This window comes from Mustela nigripes, chromosome 9, assembly GCF_022355385.1.
Source record: "Mustela nigripes isolate SB6536 chromosome 9, MUSNIG.SB6536, whole genome shotgun sequence".
Lineage (NCBI taxonomy): Eukaryota > Metazoa > Chordata > Mammalia > Carnivora > Mustelidae > Mustela > Mustela nigripes.
In genome coordinates, this window is record NC_081565.1 from 12,360,385 (window position 1) to 12,380,414 (window position 20,030).

At 52.3% G+C, this 20,030-nt stretch overlaps 1 protein-coding gene across 4 annotated transcripts in view; it reads right to left on the reverse strand.

Moving 5' to 3' along the window:
- Positions 1 to 183: 183 nt before the first annotated feature.
- Positions 184 to 20,030, reverse strand: part of MORN5 (MORN repeat containing 5) — a 27,952-nt gene continuing 8,105 nt past the window's right edge. Inside the window, exons 4-5 of one of the 4 annotated variants that reach the window (XM_059410873.1) lie at positions 18,757 to 18,888; positions 184 to 379 (exon numbers count right to left, since the gene is read on the reverse strand). In XM_059410873.1, the coding sequence (XP_059266856.1) occupies positions 300 to 379; positions 18,757 to 18,888 (212 nt within the window). In that variant the 3' untranslated portion in view covers positions 184 to 299. Of the gene's footprint in view, positions 380 to 7,726; positions 8,038 to 18,756; positions 18,889 to 20,030 lie in introns of those variants that run through there. The other 3 variants (XM_059410874.1, XM_059410872.1, XM_059410875.1) reach the window with 3 other exon arrangements.

A 20,030-nucleotide genomic window follows, 5' to 3' on the forward strand; every position in this document is an offset into this window, starting at 1 on the left:
TACCGGAAATAAGAATGCTTCAGGGAGTGGCACTTGGGAATGCACATTGCTAGACCCCATTCCCAGAGATTCTGATTAGCATGTCTAGGGTAGGGTCCAGAAATAATCTAATTCATGAGTGATTCCGAAGCCGGTGAAATGAGGATCCCCTAAGAAATCATCTCAAGAAAGTACACTTGGGGCCACTGAGTGCAAAAAGGCTTTATTCCTGAGCTAGAAGTCAGGGTCTGGAACAGCAGGCTGCCCCCAGGGCCAGCCACGGTCAGTGGTGCAGAGGAAACCTCCGCCAGCAGCACAGTTCACAGCTTGGGTCGGTGACCCACGATCTCATCCCAGCCCTTGCGACACGTCCTGATGATCCACTCGTGCTCATCATCATCTGTAGGGGAAGAGGAAGAGCTGGTCATGCCTGGGGTTTGCTGGGCCTTCTCTGTGCAGGGAGACCCACAGTCGGCATCTTGGGACTGCATTCCAGCACAGGGGTGTGGCTTCGGGGGCCAGGCCAGCTCTGAGCTGGGAAGGAACAAATCTTTCACTAAAACCCGAATCCTCCAGTTGCCTACGAATGTCTGGTCTTGGGGAAATTGAACACAAAGGGGTTTACTGATGGTGGATATCGCCTGTGGAGGCAGGCACGAGGTCATGTGGCCACTCTGAGCTGGGCAGTCCCCATGGGCACTCAGAGAACAACTTGCTTGGGCATTTGCCCCATCTGACACCCACAAAGGGCACCCGCCCCCAACAGCCAGTACAGGCCCTGCCGGTAGTGCCAGGGGCCAGAGCTCAGCTCTTCTTTGTTTCCTTCCTGGGTTTTCCACTGTAGACCCTTTTTTTTTTTTTTTAAGATTTTATTTATTTATTTGACAGAGATCACAAGTAGGCAGAGAGGTAGGCAGAGAGGCAGGCAGAGAGGGAGGAAGGGAAGCAGGCTCCCCGCTGAGCAGAGAGCCCGACACGGGGCTCCATCCCAGGACCCTGAGATCATGACCTGAGCTGAAGGCAGAGGCTTAACCCACTGAGCCACCCAGGCGCCCCTCACTATAGACCCTCCTAAGAATCCAAGGCTCCACAGGGGAACCTGACACCTCTGTTGACTCCGAGCCTTTCAGTGGAGAATAGAGAGGAGGAACTGATGTTCCTATGGGCCCTATGCTCATTGATCTCGCTTAATTTAACCCTCGTGAGCACCTGCGGGCAGCAATGCTGCCTTTCTGCAGAGGAACAAGCTGCTCAGAGAGGTCAAGTCACCCGCCCACAGACACAGATTAGTGCACGGGAGAACCCAGAATGTGAACCCAGGTTGGTCTGACTGCAAAGCTTGTGCTGTTTTTTAAACCTCAGAGAGAGGGAGTGAAATGCAGTCTTTGGTTCCCCCATATCACAGTCATCTCTCTGGGGACAGACTTATTTTCCCCCATTATCCTCCAAACCCACACACAGCCCCTCCCTGAACCCTGACAGAGACCCACTTTAATGGTGGGATATATGCCCCTAAACATGCATGCAGCTCTGTAAAATGTGTGCCGTTGTTTTGTGCGCGAATGTGGTTTTAATTTGCCACCATAAATGGCATTGTGCTGTGAGTCTCATTGTGTCTTACTTCTTTCACTCAACACTACATGTTCAAGATCTATTCTTGTTGCTAAATGTACATCTCGTTCTTTGCTTCCTATTGCTGCCTAATACTCTGCGGTGGCTTCCTTGTGACGTTGTACCATCCACCCTTCCTGGGGAGGACACCCAAGGGTGCCACCTCCCACGCCGGGACAGACGTCGTTGGACCCTCTCCTTCCCAGACTCGTGGAGAACGTGGAGGAGGAGGAGGGTCTCGGGGTCATGCCTGCACTTCATGAACCAAGACTCCCAGCTAAACCGGGGTTCTTTTCCTAGTGCCATAGCTGTCTCTGCCTCATTCCTGCCTCACCTCCATGTCAGGCCCTAGGGACAGAGAACGAGCTCAAACCCCTGTCCTCACACCCTTTTCCGCAGGGCTACAACCCTGGAGCAGCTTTTGTTGCTTCTCCTGACCTGCCTCCCCCTAAGGGATGGGAGCATGGGCTACCTGTCCTCCTCAGGAACACGTGGCAGTAGCCAGAGACCAAGGGCACCCCCTGAGAGCTCAAACATGGAGGGTCACCCCCAATCCTGCCCTCCAGACCAGATTCCCTTGCCCCCTTCCTCTTCTGAGAAAGCACCCGGCCCGGGATCAGAGAGACAGAGGCTTACTGACAGCCTACCGTGTACTCCATGCTTTGCAAACACGGAGTCTTGGCGATAGCCCAGGAGGGTAATGGAGGTTCCCTCCCTTTGAGAGAGGTGACGAGCCTTGCCTCACCTCCACAGCCAGTGGAATTCAAACCCACCAGACTCCAAAGCCAAATGGCCCCCACCCTGGGGTCGATGGGGCTGATGTGACAAGGGAGCCAGGGGGCAAGGCTGCCCCGCATAGAGCTAGCCTCCTCTGCCTGCTCCCTGCTATTCCTCTGTATGTGACCTCAGGAAAGAGGCACGATCTTGCCTCCGAGGACTGCCCCGGGGGCCGCAGGTGGGCCTCCGCGTCTTCCCAGAGAGGCTGTTGGGGAATCCACGCGTGGCCGTCAAGCCTGGGGGTGGGGACAGCGGCGGCACACAAGGAGTTAAGCGCTGGTGAAGCCCACTTTTGCCACACCGCGAGCAGCCTGGTTGATAATTACAGTTCTGAAGTCTCTGGGCTATTCGAATCTGTGCAGCTGCAAGCTCTTCAGTGCTAACCCCTGAAACCAGACAAACTGGGGGTATTGTGCTAAACCAGCCCTCGGGCCCCTCCCCCATCGTTACAAATTGACAGCAATGGACTTAACAGCCTCTTCACTACCCCTCTCGCTCTCTACCTGGCGGCACAGCCACCAATTTGAATCACAGATGCCTCCCCTCCCGGCAGCTGCTCACCAACCCTCCCTCCACCTCCTCTGCGCAGAGGCGCCCGGGCTCCCCTGGCCCCGCCACGCCAGGGTGAGGCCTCCGAGGCACGTTTCATCAATATTTAAAATGGAATTAAACCTGCCGCTTTGATTAATGCCTCCCAGAGCCCGGGAGTTGTGATTACTATTTTGCAAATTGCAATTGTTGGAATATGTTAATATGATTGTCTGAGAACATCTTCACCTTCTCGGATAATTTCCCCCCCTTTTCGGCAGGAGGGAAGGGGGAGAGGAAGGGAGGGGAAAGGTAGGGGGGGGAACCACGCCGCAAAGTCTTTAATCAATTGTAAATTATTACCCTGGACACAATTGCTGGTGGTTCCGAAGGGAAGGGGAGGGAGATTTCTGGTTTGGTGCATTTATCTTGAAAAGTTTGGGCCTTGTTGGCTCACAATTCCATTCTGGGACACGATCCTAAGGGAATAATCTATTTGTCTTCAGTATTATTTAGAGTCAAGGAAACTGAAATAATCTATGTTTCTAAAACAAGAGAAGGCTTACGTTGTTGTGTATTTAACAACTAATTTCTCAAACGGGGACTGTGGGCCAGGTATTATGCGACAAGTCTGGCTGCAGGGTGGGGTGGGGCAAACTGATTTAGCAGCGCTTGAAAAAGTCGGGTTATGAAGTCTGTATAGTAGCATAGAGATGTTTTTGATATGATGAAAAGGTGGGAAGAGGCAAGAAACAAAATTACATTGACAGCATAATCTGCAGAAAACCGTGCACGGAAGAAAAATTAAAACTAACACATTGTACATGAATAATAGTCATTTCTGAGCAAAGACGGGAGAGGTTCTTCTGTTTTGGTATCTCCCGAATCTTCTTAATGTGTATTGACAATCGAAAAAATAAGAAACGATTGTCTTTTCTCTTAACCTCCAACTTAATGCCTTGCTGATTTCATGCATTTGGGGAGTTGAAAAAAAATATATTTCTAGGTTCCTAGAAACACCGATGGGGGTTCTTGAATTTCTACAAAGTAAAAGAGCCAGCATTAAAGTATTGGTAAAAATGGGAGAATAGACAAATTTCCTGAGCAGAAGAATTCCAGATAAATTCCGTGAAGACTGCCCTCAAGGAGATGGGGCATAACTCCCGACCAGTAAGTGGTATTGGAAGTCCATATTCCGTATCTGTTCAGTGAAGGAAGGAAGGAATGGATGAGCCCCGTGCCCTGTGCTTGGGGGCTGGAGTGGGGGTACAGAGGGGAACTGAGACACAGCAGGGGGTGTTGTCCAAAGGTTCCACTCAGATACTCTTCAGGTTCAGGTCTGCCCACCCTTGGGGCAGAAAGATTTCTTTATTCTGGGCTGAAGCTTTAGGAGTGACCTCACTGTCCCACGGAACCCCGTCCCCGGCACAAGCCACCCCCTGCCAGGAATCTCACCAATTATTAGGAGAACTGGGCTTCTTATAGAGAAGAAAAGGAACTTTCTGGGAGAGAGACCCCAAATCTGACCACAGGACGTCCCTGCTGAGAAGCCCTGCCTAGAAAGGCTCCCCACGCCTTTACCTGGACTTCAAGGCCCATCTTCTGTTCTCCAAACTGCCTCCCGCCCGGCTCACCTCACCCTGCTGTAGGGGAGTCCCCGCTGTGCCCGTGCACACCAGGGCCTCTGCGCCTCTTAAATATACTGTTTTGGGGACCCGGGGAGGGCCATTTCAGAGCCTTAGTGTATGTAAAAGTGAAGAAAGGCCTGGACGAGGGTGTATCTACCAATTGCAGTGTCATTTAAACATGTGTAATTAACAAATGCTTTGAACACAAACAAAAAGGCAATATAAATGTGTCATTCCAGGATTTCTTTCAAGGCAGTGTTAAGCACAGGGTGCACTAAAGGCCATGGGCTCAGGAAGGGGAATGTGAGGTTGGAGGTGTCTGGTGAACGTGGCTTTCTTTTGTAGCTGCCACACTCCAAACTTAAGGCCGCTGGCAAGTGTGGGCGACTAGGTTCCGGGGCCCTCCTGGCGGTCCTCCACCCCCAGGGACCCTGTCTGGATGGCATCTTCCCCGTCTGCTGCTGAGGTCACTGTCGCCCCCAACAGCCCCGGGGCAGTCGGGCCCAACTGCTCTCCTGGTCCTCAGAGCCTGGGGCAGATCTAGCACTTAAAAAGTCTTTAATGAGTATCTGGTGATTGAATGAATAAAGCAATGCAAAGTTGGGGACAGGAAAGCAATAGGCTTACCCTGTGGGATCTGGACAAAAGGGGAAGAATTTCTTCCCCGCCCTCAGCAAATGGAGTTCCTGAGAGGACAGAGTCGATATGCCAAGTGCAGGGCCAAGGCTGCTGTTTCCTTTGTGTGTTTTGAGGCCACAGATGGAGCAGCTCCACAGCACAGAACAGAGGGGTGGTCTGGACTCATTCTGGAGCACCAAGCACACTCAGGATGCTCAAAGCCCCGGCTGGTCTGGGGCCTGCCTCACAGTGAGCGCGGGCGTGGGGGCAGGGACGGGCAGGCCTGCCCAGGCCTCCAGCTGGGTCACTGTCCCTGTCACTAGTGCAATCCCCAGGTCGGTGCAGTGCAGGGGGAAGAGATCCTAAAAATCTTTCAACAAATGTGGGGCAATGCGAGCTCCCAGGTGGTTGGCAGGGAGGCAGCGGAAAGGCAGCCAAGAGCATGGGCCCTGGAGTTTGGCTGCCACCAGCCCAGAGACCATGGGCAGGTGGATCTCATTCCCTTACCAACAAAGTGCCTGCTGGAGCAAGTGAGGTCATTCCTGTAAAATGCTTAGCACGATGCCTGGCATGTAGGAAATGCTCCAAAGCAAAAGAAAACCCGAGGTTGTCTTGGCACAGTGAGCCTCCAGGGTGTGTGTGACAACACAGCATAGAATGGAAGGTATTCTGGGTCCCAGTGCTGAGCCCGGGCGCCAACTTGTTGGGGGATCTTGGACAAGCCACTCTCCCTCTCTGAGCTGGACTGGGCTCCTTGCTTGGACCAGGCGAGGTTGCGGGGGTTCACGAGACCTCCTGCAGAACCAGGGTGAGCAGCACCAGGATTGACACCCAGGAAGGAGGAGCTATGATCCCCACTTTGATGGATCTTTCATTCCCTAACTGGGTTCCTGCAAGAGAGTGTTCTTAAGGGACTCTCTCAGAGCACCCTGGGACTTCTTGTTCCTGTGGGGGAGGACAGGGTCTTTATACAAGGATCAGCACCATAAAGATCAAGAACCACAGCTCAGGGGGCGCCTGGGTGGCTCAGTGGTTAAAGCCTCTGCCTTCGGCTCAGGTCATGATCCCAGGGTCCTGGGATCGAGCCTCATATCGGGCTCTCTCTGCTCAGCAGGGGGCCTGTCTCCTCCTCCTCTCTCTCTCTGCCTGTCTCTCTGCCTACTTGTGATGTCGGTCAAATTAATAAAAATCTTTAAAAAAAAAAAAAAAAAGAACCACAGCTCAGCCACTGATTTTTGTTCAAAGTGAGGTGGGCAGGCTTGGGCAGGCGAGCCCAGAGAGGGCAAACGGGCGGATCCAGGTTATCGGGCGCCCACAAGCCCGATTCTGTGACCTCTTGGCACGCCTTTGAGCCGAGCACACCTGCGGTCACCACTGCTATGCAGCTCCTCCCGCTGGGACAGGGAGGGGACCAAGATGAAACCAGGCATCTTAGCCTCAGGAGAGGGGACGGACTCATAGAGCTAGTGAAAAAGCCACACTCACGCTGTGTGTGCACCGCAACAAACGGCCGTGTTTCCACCCAGTTGGGTGAACGTGCATGAGAGCCTCCCTAAGTGTGAGTGTGGGTGTGTGCGTGAGCATGAGCAGGTGTGTGCTGTGAGCGTGCGAGTGCTCAATGCGTGTGTTGCACTCAGTGTGTGACAGCATCTGAGTGAGTCCTGGAGCAGGGGCTGAGTGAGACGGTCCTTCCGTCCCTCAGGGACAGCCTAGAGCTCACCCACAATGCCAGGCCGGGCTCTGTCATGCGGGCTGCCCTCTTTTCCTGGGGTGGAGACCGACGCTCACACAGCTCCTGTGTGGCCTGGGGTTCCAGACGGGGATGGGAGGTGCCTGGTAAACCCGGCGCCCTGGCCCGTGGGCAGTGCCACCCTCAAAGCCCAGCCCCACCCTCTGTGCAAACGCAGGGCTGTGTGAGCCTGAGCTGAGCGGGTGCCGCCCTCACCTCCTCATCACAGCTCCTGACAAGCAGGAGGCTTTGAACTTTGTTAGCAGTGCTGGTGGCCAGAGGCCAAGGCCATGGCATGGCCAATATTGACTAAGGGATCTTGCCCGGGCAGAGCCTATGGTGGGGTAGGAGGGGAAGCCCTGGGGCTGCTCTTGATTTTCTCTGTAGAAGAGCATTTTCTGGGCTGGGTGGGTGGAGGGCTCGGGGGTGGGCGCGGGGGGTGGGGTGGGGTGGGGAGTGGATTAACCCAGGCCGCTTCACTCCCTGGGAACTAGAGGGGCAGGGTTCAGCACCCACAGCTTTTCAAAGCCTGTTCAAATGTGAGAGATTTGGGGACACCAAACCAATCTTTGGTATTTCTAAAATACAGAAAGGGAGACTGCAAAAACGGAAATTAACACGTTATCTAGTTAATGCACTCAGACTGAATGATTAAATTTAGAAAACAATGTTCTTACACTTGAAATCAGTTTATAGGCCTGCTTGCCTCATTGTGCAAGAGTTTCCCAATATGCACACGGCTCTCTAGACATCACAGGCCGACTGGCAGCCCAACAATTTACCAGGCAAAATGTTAAAAATCCCTTCAAAGTTTTAGCAGCAAAAACATATATATTTAATGTGGGAGTGCGGATACATTTTTGTTCTATTATGTTGAAACGACTAGGGAAAGACCTCCCGAGTCAGACTTAGGACTGGACTCGGGCTGTGCCTGGAAGGGGTGAGTCTGAGCGGGAGAAGGGCCACGTGGCGTTAGGGAACACGCGCACGTGCCAGGAGCCGAGTTGGGCACCTCGCACACCCGATCTCACGCAGTCCTCACCAGCGTCTGTCATATGCACGGCGGGTATCGTTCAGATAGGAGTTTTGGGTGCTCTGGCCCGTCGGTGAAGGGTAAAATGTCCTGAGTCATGATGCCCCTTGGAAATCTCTTAAGAAGGCCCTGTGCTGGGGAAGGACATCCCAAGAAGGGTTAGGCAGTTGGTATTCTGACACGATCAGAAGAGAGAGTCATTTCTGCTGCTGAAGTCCAAAGGCACCGCCGGCTTGTTAAAAAAAGGCATATCCTGAAATACTAGAACCATCCTGCGTGTGGCAGGCTGTTCATCCAACAGGAGACACAGGGCCAGAGACCAGGGATTCACGTCTCCCCACACCCCGCCGTGAGCAAGTGGAAGGAAGCTGCCAGACCAGCAGCACCCCTCGTATTCCCCTTCTTCTTGCTTCCCCACTTCTGTTTTTCAAGCACTCACAGTTAATTTGGGCTCACTACCCATGTTCATGATGCCCAGTCACTATACACAGGCAGCTCAGGGAAGCAATGTGCCAAGGCCAAGGTCATTCAGTTGGCATGGGCCCCAGAGCCTTTGCTCTGACCACTGCTCCCTTCCGCCTCTGCTCTCCAGCTGTGTGTGGACAACGGGCTGAAGGGGACAGGCCTGTGTCCTCTAGTCGACAGACACTAAAGGCTGAATTAAGGCTTTGGTGGTGGAGCCAGCCAGGAGGGGTGTTAGGATGTTAAGAATCTGCAGAATGCACCAGCAGACTGGAACTCAGTCCGTTTAGGAATCTCGCAAAGTCACTGTTAGCATCCCCACTTCACAGATGAGGGTCCTGAGGCTCAGAGAGGTAAAGTCGTCTGCCCCAGCTCACCCCGTCAGTGAATGGGCACAGGGGCAGACCCAAGTCCATCTCCAGACCTGTAGCCCTCGCCAACCACGCTTCTCTGAAAAACCTCTCTGTCACCACCATGCCTCTAGTCCTCCCTGTCTGAAGGATGGCATTCAAGGCTCTCTCTGCCCCACACTGGGTCCCTGTGCCTTGAATGCCGAGCCCAGATGTACTCCTACTCACCTGTCAAAGCCGAGTCTGTCCATCCGTGTTGGAAGGAGACTCTTCTTGACTCTTCCTCCCTCCCCCAACACAAGACCCCGTCTCAGGTGCTCTCTCTTGGGGACCCTTTGTTCCTGCATCTCCCTGTGCTTTGTTCCTTCCCTTCCATAAGCGAAACCCACCCCTCATCCTTTAAGGCCTAGCCAAACACCACCTTTTCCAGGACAGCATCTCAACCACACTTGGGCTCTGCTGCCCACCTCCCCAGCCCACTGTGCTGCTGGCTTCTGGCACCAGCAAAGCAGGGGCACTCCCGGTGTTTGGGAGAAAGAATCTCATATGTGATATTTCCAGTTAAACATTAACATAAACATGATAGGAATATAGAATTATGCTGGACTTCTGTTCATATGCTTATTTTGGGGGTTGATGTTCATTTCAGAACTCTATGCTGTGGGGCAGGAGTTTCGCTAGTCTTTGTACACTTAGACCCCCCTACAGGTCCCACGCTTCTATCCAGAGAGCCCCCACTCCCAGATCCCGGCACTGTGTACTCATCTCCTTCCCCTGGCCCACACTGCTTTGGAGAGGCAAGTGCAGAGTCTGGCCCCCCAGGGACACCCTGGTGAAGACCCGTGTCTGGGGGGAGCCTTAGAAGTGCTGGGCGCTAGGTGCATAAGAAATGATGAAGATGAGGAACAATGCCGACGGCTGGAGAGAGAGATGCGCGACCTGCCGGCCTCCTGCCCAGTCTTGGAATCCCCATCAAAAGCAGGTGGGAGGGTGCCTGAGGACAGTCTGCCATCGGCCTTGCATTCATTTCTATACAAGGAGACAAAACAAACCATGAGGCTGGCCAGCCCGGGGTTGACTCCAGCAGCTTGCGGAAGGGGAAGCTGTGTCCTTTGGATGCCTCCAGGAGGCTGCTGTGGGGGGCGGGGACTTATTGTTACCAGAATCTGAGGGCACACCACTGGAAGGGAAATTTCCAGGGCTCTTGGAATTGGGGTGGGGAGAGAAGGAGCAGTGGGCAATTCTGACATGTTGGGGGAGGCAATAAGCCCCCTCGGGCTGTTTTTCCTTTGAGACCTGCACCGGGGCTGATTCCGCCCTCTGTAGGCAAAATTCTGTTGGTAGGTTCAAGTGTCTTCCTCTGGGGCAAGTTCTAGAGCTTTGCCCAGGTTCTCATAGAGGTTCAGGATTCAGAAAAGGCCACAGCCTGTCTCAGTGCAGAGCATGGCCTCTGGGTTCGAATCCTGATTCCTCCCTTCCCTAGCTGTACCTGTCAGCGAGCCTCAGTTTCCCCAGCAGCCACACAGAGGTGATAATATATTCCTCAAAAGACCAGGAGGTGGTGAGTGAGTCCCCGGCGCAGCAGAGGTTTTCAGCTCATCATTTCTCTTCCTTCCCTTCAAGCAGATGCCCAAGTCTGCTGGCAGGGGTGTGTGATCTGTGCAGGCATTTTCTTTGGCAGTTACAAGTGTGATATTATCCCTCCACAGAGCCTTCATTACGGCGCTGCGAACAATACCACAGATAAGGCAGGGATGGCCCTGCGTGCCAGCCTCCAGGTGATTATCACATTTGGGCAAATTGCCTTTTGTGTCACGGAGAGATGACGGCGGGAGGGCCTGTGCAGGAGGCTCGCTGGGCCATTTTGCCAAAACCGCGAGGGAAGCATTGTGGAGAGACAGCCCGGGTTTTCTGGGGAAGGAGGCCTGGCTGGCAGCCGGAGCTCGTCCCGACGCTCCCACATGCGGGCCGTGATCTGCCCCGTGTGGGCCTCAGGCTTCTCATTGGCCAGGTGAAGGCCTCAAAATTCGAGGAGTCTTGATTTGCAGGCAGCATTGAAAGTCTCGTTCTTTGGCTAGTTTTGGAGCAAAAATGTGGGGAACCATCTAGGGAAAAAGAATTACCGCTGCAGTCTTCTGAGGAGGGTCCTCCAGTTCTTTCTTTCGTGCGTGAACTCCAGAACCTGCTCAAAGGCCATCTTTAGCCTTCAGTCAGCCAGGCCCCGGGGCCGAGTTCCAAGTCTGCCGCTTATCCCCCACGTAACTCTGGGCAACACACTTCACCTCGCCTCAGTCTCATCATCTGGGAAGTGGGAACAATGAAGACAGTCGTTTCCCAGGTTACGGTGGGGATGAGATGAAGTGAAATAAGATAAACCGTGCAACACGCTCAGACCAGGGTCTGGAACATCGTAAGCACTCAGTAAATGCTGGTTGCTTTTGCTGTCCTGCTTTCTCCTCTGAAATAAAAGAGCATCCCTTTGTATAGCCATCGATCCATTCCCTGACTGCCGTTTTAGGGATGGTACCGATTTAGTGTAAAAATACAGCCCGTATTGGGGCACCTGGGTGGCTCAGTGGGTAAAGCCTCTGCCTTTGGCTCAGATCATGATTCCAGGGTCCTGGGATCGAGCCCCGCAGCGGGCTCTCTGCTCAGTAGGGAGCCTGCTTCCTCCTCTCTCTCTGCCTGCCTCTCTGCCTACTTGTGATCCCTCTCTGTCAAATACATAATAAAAACAAAATCTTAAAAAAAAAAAAAAAGAATAGACCCATTATTTACTCCGTTCCCTCCTGTTGGACATCCAGGATCTTTCCAGCTTTCACCTGCTCAATAATGCCAGAGAGCCTCAGACGACCAAGCCGTCTTTCATTTCTAGGTGTTCACTACGCAACTTGCCTGAAGTTGGGCGGGAAACAGATCTGTGAGGTTTGGAAGTTCCAGGCCCCTGCCTCTTTGGATGGAACAATCTCAGAGCTGGTCCGGCAAAGGGGAGAGGAGAGGGAAAAACCTCTGGAGGCAGATAAGCCCGAGTGTGAATCCCAGTTCCTGCCATTTCCTGGGGGAGATCCTTTAGTCTTAGTTCTAAGGCTTAGTTTCCTCGTTTGTCAAGCAGGGATCACAGGAACACTCCCTGCCCTCTTAGTAGCTGGGTGTCTGGTGCCTGGGAAATGCTCAGTCAAGGTCAACTGTCATCACGGTTGGTGAGGTGGGGGGGAGCCATCCACCACCTCCCAGAGCCTCCAAAGCACATGGGTCAGCTCTCTTCCTGGACCCCCGACTCAAATTCCTTCCCCCCAACCCGTTGTCCGTCGAACTGAGCATACATTCAAATGAGGCTGGTGATCTTGATTTTAAATTCTGTCTGGAACCCACAGGTTCAAACGCAAAGGGGCCCTCTCTGCAAATAATCACTGGTATGTGATATTTTTAAGAAGCCCAAGCCATTGTTTCTGATTGAAGGAAAGTTGGTGCTATTTTGAAGAGCAGCACGATTAAGCGGTGGCGTTATCTCTTTAACCATTGGGAATTATACGCTGTTTGAAAGATTTGTGAGCTCTAGGACATTTGCCAGATGTGCTTGATTCGACATTTCAGACAACAAAGGGGATAATGTTGGCGGGAATCTTGACGGCATTTCTGATGATCAGGATATTCTTTGAGGATGGTACTGAGACCTTTCGGGGAAGAATTTCAGCTTTTACATAAACTAATTTGGGATGCTCACTCTCTGTCTTCCACAAAGCAAATTTAGTTCATTGTTAGTTGTATATGTTAAAATGGTTACGAGGGTTTTTTTCCTTTGAATATTAATAATGTGCCTTTCATCTGAGACACTCGCATGGGGTGTCATTAATTGCAGGGAGGGAGTAAGGATTAGTGGTGCGGTTATTTTGCAAATGATTCCTACCAGTAACGTTGAGGCGAGCAACGGCTACATGAAGAGACACACGTACCAACGGCTAACACAGCTCGGGCTTATCCCTCCTGAGCAGAATGAGGGGGCCGGGTAGGAGGCTAAGGGTTAATCTCCCAATTTCCCACCACATTAAACGTAATTATCCCTAATATCGTCTACAGCGTTCTAATTGGCTCACAGTATGTAAAGGACCCTTTATCAAATAAGGTAGCATCTCATTTTGGGGACTGGGGTGTTTTTGTCTTAAGACTCTAAAATGGGCCTTTTCATCCATTTGGGAACATCGCTGAGCTCCCACTGGGGGCAGGACCTGTGTTCTTTAGAGGAACAGCCATGAAAGAGGCACGGCTCTGTGGAGGAAGGGAGATGGCTGAGTAAGGAATTAACTAGAACACAAAGCTGGAAAGAACAGAATTGGGGCAGGAGTTGGGATCGTCTGACTCTGACTCTGGGCTGGGGAGCAGGTGAGAACCGAGGTATGTTTGTCAACGGAAGCAGCTGGTCTGGTTGAGCCGGAACATGGGGTGGTGGGTGAAGGTGGGGGGCTCTAGACACCATAATTAAGAGTCTGCAGACCCCAACGATTCAGTAGCATTCCATTTCCCGAGCAGAACCCCTGAGGAGGCCGACAGCATGGCCTATCCCGTCTCATTTCCCCCTGCAGCCTCCTTGTCCTGGAACCAGAGAAACCAGAGAACCAGAGAACCAGAGAAACCTCAGCTAATCCCAGAACCTCCCTGTCTTCTACCTCCGCCAGCCCGAGCAAGTAATCATCACACTAATGGTCCCAGCTGCCTATCACCGGACACGGACGAGTCTCGGGCCAGGTGTCCTGCAGACTTTGTCTCATTTTTCCCAACCATAACTCCTCCAGATTAAATTAGTTACCAGAAGGCCCATTTTACAGATGAGGAAACAGAGACTCGGAAAGGAGACCAGAAGCCAGCCAGCCATGGTCTCACAGCTGCCCAGTGGTAGATCCAGGGAAAGGGGCCAGCCAGAGGGGCAGACTGCAGATCCTGGGCTTTTAACTGCCATGCAAGGCTGTCTCTCTGACCTCTCCTAGCCTCCTAAGGGAGGCAAGTCCTAACGCCGTCTGTGTTTTGCTTTGTGTCTGCTGCATCGATTGGAATCCTGCCTGCGTTGACTTGTTGCCTTGTGTGGTTTTATGGTCCCAACAGAGGCCGCTGCAAAGTGCAGTAGCATGACTGTGGACCTTACAGGGAGATGGGAGTGGGTTTTTTTCCCAGCCTCACCGTCCCTGATCTGTCATTCATTACGCACGCCCTAGTCCTCTAATCTCAGGCCTCACCCGTCCCCAGCTGCGTAGGAATTTCCCAGGGGATGCACACGGCTCCTGAGCACAAAAGTTCTAGGGTAGGCACCAGAAATGACGGCCACCACTGGGGTTCAGACAGCATGGACCTGGACCAAGCATAGGGATCCCCAACCAAAACGGCACAGACCTGATCTGGCCAGAAGGTCACAGGCTTGGGATCCTTAATGCTGAAGTTTTTAAGCTTTTCAAAGCTTAAGTGGTTTGAAAACCCACAGGTGCAGAGAAGCTCAATAGATTGTTTTTATTATTCGAAATAATAAGTTGTCTGTTAAATGTGAGGGACTATAATTTGTTGAAGAGGAGGGGCTTGTAGGTGGGTCCTCTGCCTGCCTGTCTGTTTTTCTTCCAAAACATTTAATCAGCTCCATGTCTGGGGACCTGTGTGAGCCGCAGGGAATCCAGTGACGAGTCAGATGTCGTCACACGGTCCCTGCCCTCCAGAAGGTCTGAGAGCCACGGTCTGCGAGGATTCTTGCCAGCATGGATCCCCAAAGCCTGGCCCATTGTCGGCACTCAGAAGCTTTTAGATGAGTGGAAGGACAGATTTAAATTCTCACCACAACCCAGCCAGCAGGTACCATCCTCTCCAGGTAAGAAAGGCATTCTTAAAGCGCAAGCCGAGCAAAGCCGGGTTTGTCAAGCAAGCTTGGCACTCGGCCCATCTGCAATTCAGCAGGCTAAGGTTTTCCAGTCTGGCCTACAGCAAGCATCTCCGTCTGGGGAGTGAAGCCAGGGCAGGGTCAGGGAGGAGCCGGGACAGCCTGCGAGGCCTGAAGATGAACAAGGGTGACACTTCTGCAATGTCCCAGCCCGCAACCTCCTATAAAAAGAGTGTCCCCGGCTCTGACCCGGCCAGGTGGCATGTTGATAATAGCAGTGGCTCAGGCCACTCTGTTTATCCTGGGATGGCCTCAGGCCCCACCGTGGACCTGCATCACCAGCAGCCCCGCGCCTTCAGGATGCCAACAGGAAGCACTGTTTATGGGGGCAGACCAGAATGTAGGGGAGAAAGGGCCCAGAGAAAACAAGAGATGGACAGAAGTCTGAATCGGTCCCTGGCAGGGTGAGGTGAGTCAAAGGTAATGACTAGGTGGGCACAAACAGAGACTCCCTCTTAGTGGTTTTCAGGACACTCCAAACTCCAACTGTCCTATAATATCAGGACCAAAATATCCCTTGGTTACCTTTCTCCTCCATCGTAGACTCTTAAGGTTGGAAGGACCCTAGAATTTATCCAGCCCGACTCCCTCATTTTACAGATGAAGAGCAAGGGGCCCAGAGAGGGAAGGCGCTGGCCCAGGGTCAGCCAGCAGGCAGCCCAAGAGCTGGGCAAGGACATGGAACCTGGGTCTCTGGCACAAAACGCTGGGGCCTGGGGCCCTTCGGGTGCCCTCTCTTGCCATCTTGTCATCTTTCCTATCTAGTTTCACCTCCTTTGGCACCTTCTCTCTGTGCAGGCTGAGAAATCCCTAAATGATGACTCAGCTACTACTCAACCTGCCCAAAACCTTTCCTTGCTCCCCTGCTGCCCTCGGGTGGAAACTTGCTGCCCTTCCCCTTACCATCCCTTGGGTTCTCTCTCTTACTCTTTTTGCCCTGACATATTGTTGTCTCAGGCTCCCAAACTACTTGTAGCCCCATAAATGTGCAGTATTCTCCCCGATCTTATCCTTCGCACATGCTGTTCCCTCTGCCTTTCACCCTTCCCGACCCTGCTGCACCTGTCTGCTCTTTGGGCTGCCCATTCCACCTTGCTCTTTCCAGGAAACCTTCCTGGCCTGCTGACCCTGAACTCCAGATTAGATATCCCTGCTACGCTCCCTTGTAGCAACTTGCATCTACCCCCACTTTCTCCTCCTCCCTGAGAGAAGATTCTGTGATGCTTCCTAACCCAAGGTCAGATCCACAACCACTAGTCGATAAATGTTTGTTGACCAAAGAGTCATCAGTGTCCATTCTTCTCCAAACCTCCCAAGAATGGCCTTCCCATCTCATGATGCATTTTTTCAAAGGCTATTTTTTTTTTTTTAGAGCAGTTTTAGGCTCACAGCAAAATTGAGAGGAAGGTACAGAGATTTCCTCTATGCCCCCTGCCCCCATGCCTGCATGGCCTCCCCATTATCAACCATTTCTACCGGAGTGTGCATCTGCTGAAGCGACACCAACACCTCATAGTCATCTGAGGCTTACAGGCGGGTTCACTCTGGTGTAGTACATTCGATGGGTCCGGATGAGTGTATAATATCATGGAGCCCTCACTGTAATTTCATAAGAGTATCTTCATTGCTCTAAAAGTCCCCTGTGCTCTATCTGTTCATCCCATCATGAATTTCCAATTTTCTTACCAAGCATGGCTTTTGCCCAGAGGATTCTGCGAGCCACAGTTTCTCATTCCCCAGTCACGCCTTGCCTTTTTTTTTTTTTTTTTCTCCCCCATGCCTCTGTGTCTTTGGAAGTGCTGTTCCCTCTACCTGGAATGCCCTTCCCCAACACGCCTGCTAACAAAATCCCTACTCCTTCTTTAAGACCCCTCACTTCCAGTACCTTCTTCCTGACTGAGGCCCTGTATCTAGACCAGATGATGAGTTCCCCTGCTCAGTGGCCCTTCATGCCCCAGGAACTGCCCCCTAGGAGGAGTGGTGAGAGGACCTTTGTACTCATATGAAAGATACTTGTAACTAATTATACAAAAAGGCACAGACGTGTTATCTTTGTAAGACAGAAGAGTGTGTACAGACACTGCCCAACAACAAAAGGACAGGGGCACCGTGCCAGGGAGGAGGCTACTCTTGGCTCCAAATCTGCCCTTCTCTTCCCACTTTGCAGTCTGGACTGGGACCACACGATTGACGGTTCCGCTCTGCCGGCTGAGCCCCAGTTAGATGCTGCAAGGCAGGCACACGAAGGCAGAAAGGACACGTTCTTTTCTGTGTGTCTTGTTGCTCCTGTTGATGTCATGAAAGCAAAAGGCCCACTCACTTCCACCTTCCAGTTGTCCCCCAGCTCCTAGCATCAGTGAGGCCCAGAGGCCACGCTGGGCAGTAGGCTCTGCTAGAGGTCTGGGTCACCCCTTCTGGGGGTCCCTCTCTCAACCCTCTACGTTCCAATATCTCAGTCTCAGGGTTTCCCATCCAGGAAAACGGGGCAGGGAGGGTTGCTTCTCCCTGTGACTGTCTCTGCTTTCTCTCTCTGCTTTCTCTCCCTCCTTTTGCTTTTTCAGTTCCCCAGTATCTCCTGATATTAAATTCTGTTTTCCTGACTGCACTCTACCTGATACAGACACAAGAGTTCCTGCTCACATAGCTCTTACAGTCTTGGGGGAGAGACAGACAATTACTCACACAAATGAAGATTTAATTACAGTTGACATAAGTGCTGGGGAGGAAAAGTACAGGGTGTATTAGCATGTGAATGGCCCTGGGAAGCCCTTCAATAGATGAAACTGTTAAGCATTGTTTAACTCAGCATCTCTTCAGTTTCCTTATCCAGAAACTCCGTAGTAAGCCTACCAACGCCCAGAAGAATTAGTGCTCTGTACAGTCTACTCTGTTAATGGGAAATAGGAAGTCATTAAAGAAAACTGCCAGGGGACCCAGAATGTGAGCACTGGCCATGTTCCTCCAGGATCACCCGTGGGTCAGGGCTCTCTGAGCTCTCTGCTCTGGCATTCAGACATAGCACCAGCTGACCGTCCCCTTTGCTCTGATTCCAGCACCACAAAGGCAACTTTCTGATCCCCACCCACTTACGGAGTAAATGGCCCTGTAGGGAGAGGAGGCTCTCATCAGCCAGTTCAGGCCTCCTGGGCTCCCTGGCAGTTTCTTTCTCATTTTAGAGCACAGTTTCTTGACTTGGGTTTTTAGAAGAAACCCCTTAAAACTATATGCAAAATGTGCATGCGTGTGCATAAGTGTGAACGTGTATGTTTGTGTCTGTGCACATGTGGTCATTTTTCGAGGGAGAGGGTGCCTAGTTCTAATGTTATTCCTTGTGGGACCATGACTCTAGGAAAGAGAAAGGTTAGGAATCACCATGCTAAATGGAAACGTTCTTGTTCTTATTTGTACATTGGTCTCCTGTGAGTTTGGTTACTGTAAGTCTCAGTCTGATCAGCTTGCATTCCCTTACTAACAGAAGTTCTGGATCCCCAGCAGGCATTCTTGGACCACATGGTATCATTACCATGTGCTGTTTCCTCTCTGAAAAACCTTTCCCCATGCCCTGTGGTCCACTCCCAATTGTTCTCTGGGTCTCATTTTAGCTATCATTTCCTTCTTGAAACTCTCTGGCTTTCCAATTCCGGATGAGGTACCTTTTCTTTGTGCTCCCACAGCATCACTCCCACCTCCCTGGGACTCCCCACCTTTACCTCTCTCCCCACCCCCATCTAGGGCCATGTTTTCCCCTTTCGTTATGCTTTTCTCACGAAGCAAGGGGTGTGTGTCTCGAGTTGCCCTTCTTCTCTGCCTGCAACGAGTATAGTGTTTAGGCACACAGTCACTGCTCACCAAAGGAGAGCATGCAGAACTCTGTAGTTTAAGCCTTTCAGTGCTAGCCTTTGCTGTCACAGCTAACCACAACCGTCCTTGGCTTCACTCTGTGATCCCGCAGAGACTCGTCTGCCATGAGAACCCCCCACGGTGAGCCATCCAGATCATAATTTTTGTCTTTTGTCAGAAGTTTCTTTCTCATCAAATGCATGCCCATGTGTGCACACAGATGCACACAGATACGTGTGGGCGAGAGGGGAGAAAGCGGGCATCCCGGCATGTCAGAATGGACATACCTGCATTTCTCAGAAAGCGATTCCTGTAGTCCTTGATTATCCTCGTGGCCGGGTTGTAGAAGCCATCTCCACAGTCGTAACAGCCCTCGGGGATTTTTCGAGGTGGGTCCATATTGGTGAGCTGAGAGATACCTTAAAAGGACGCAATGGATAATTAACTCGCCACCAAGGCTATATCGAAACCCAGCACCCTGAAGTCCACTTCTGTCTGGTTGTCCCCGTGGCAAAATGCTCCCCATTCAGAGCACAGAGGACAAGCGATGGGAGCAGTGCCCCACAGCAGCTTCCTGAAACTGGCTCTGGGAGCCGGGACTTGGGGACTAGAACTCCAACTTCTTCCTTTGACTCCCATCCTCTGTTTCTGGGGACACTGTGACAGGGGTGTAGGTTCTGGAGGGAGACAGAGCATGAGGGGGCACCACAGTTTGCGAAGGGGATAGAAAGACGTGTCTAGAGGAGGGATGGCATCCAAGGGGGTGAGCCCAGAGGCGTGAGCCCTCAGGCCTCACTCAGCAAGCCTAGCATGGTGCTGCCGAGGAATGCAGGAGGAGAACAGTGGGAAGAAATGCGTCAGGTGGGCGGGGATCAACTTTGACTCTTAACCAAAATTACAATGGCGGCTGTTGACTCAGTGTTTATCCTGTGCCTAGAAATTCATTAAATGCTTGACTCCCACTATTTCACTCAATTATCACAGCAACCCTGGGGCCCCATTTGTGGATGAGAGAACTGAGGCTCAGAGAGGTCAAGTAACTCGCCCCAGACTCTCCAGTGAGGAAGCGGCAGGGCACCCAGCCGTGAAACCTGCACATCAGGCTGCTGACGTTGGAACCCCCGGGAGCTCGAGAGGAGTTGGTCACACTGCCCTGGGTGTTGTGTATCTTGGAATGCTGAGGCCTGAGTGAGGGGGACGAGGTTGAAATAAATAACTTCTCGGGTTCTTGTGTTTCCTGTAATTCCCCGTCCTCTGGACTGAGAGCCGGATGCGCGCCGAGCATAGCACCCCGGTCACGGCACAGGGCCCTGTCCTGCACACAGGTGCTCTTCTGTTGGTTACTGACACCACGTGTGTATGGTGACTGAGCTCTCACTCCATGCCAAGCACTTCCCAGCCATTCCCTCCCCGGAGCCTCCTGCCTGTGTCATCTCAGAGATAGAAAGGAGTGGAAGGGGCTGCTTTAGATTCTCGCTGCCCCTGAGGCTGAGGGGCAGCTGCTGCTGGGCTCTGCCGAGTGCCTTGGGCCTAGGGAAAGCAGTGGGTACTTAGGATGAAG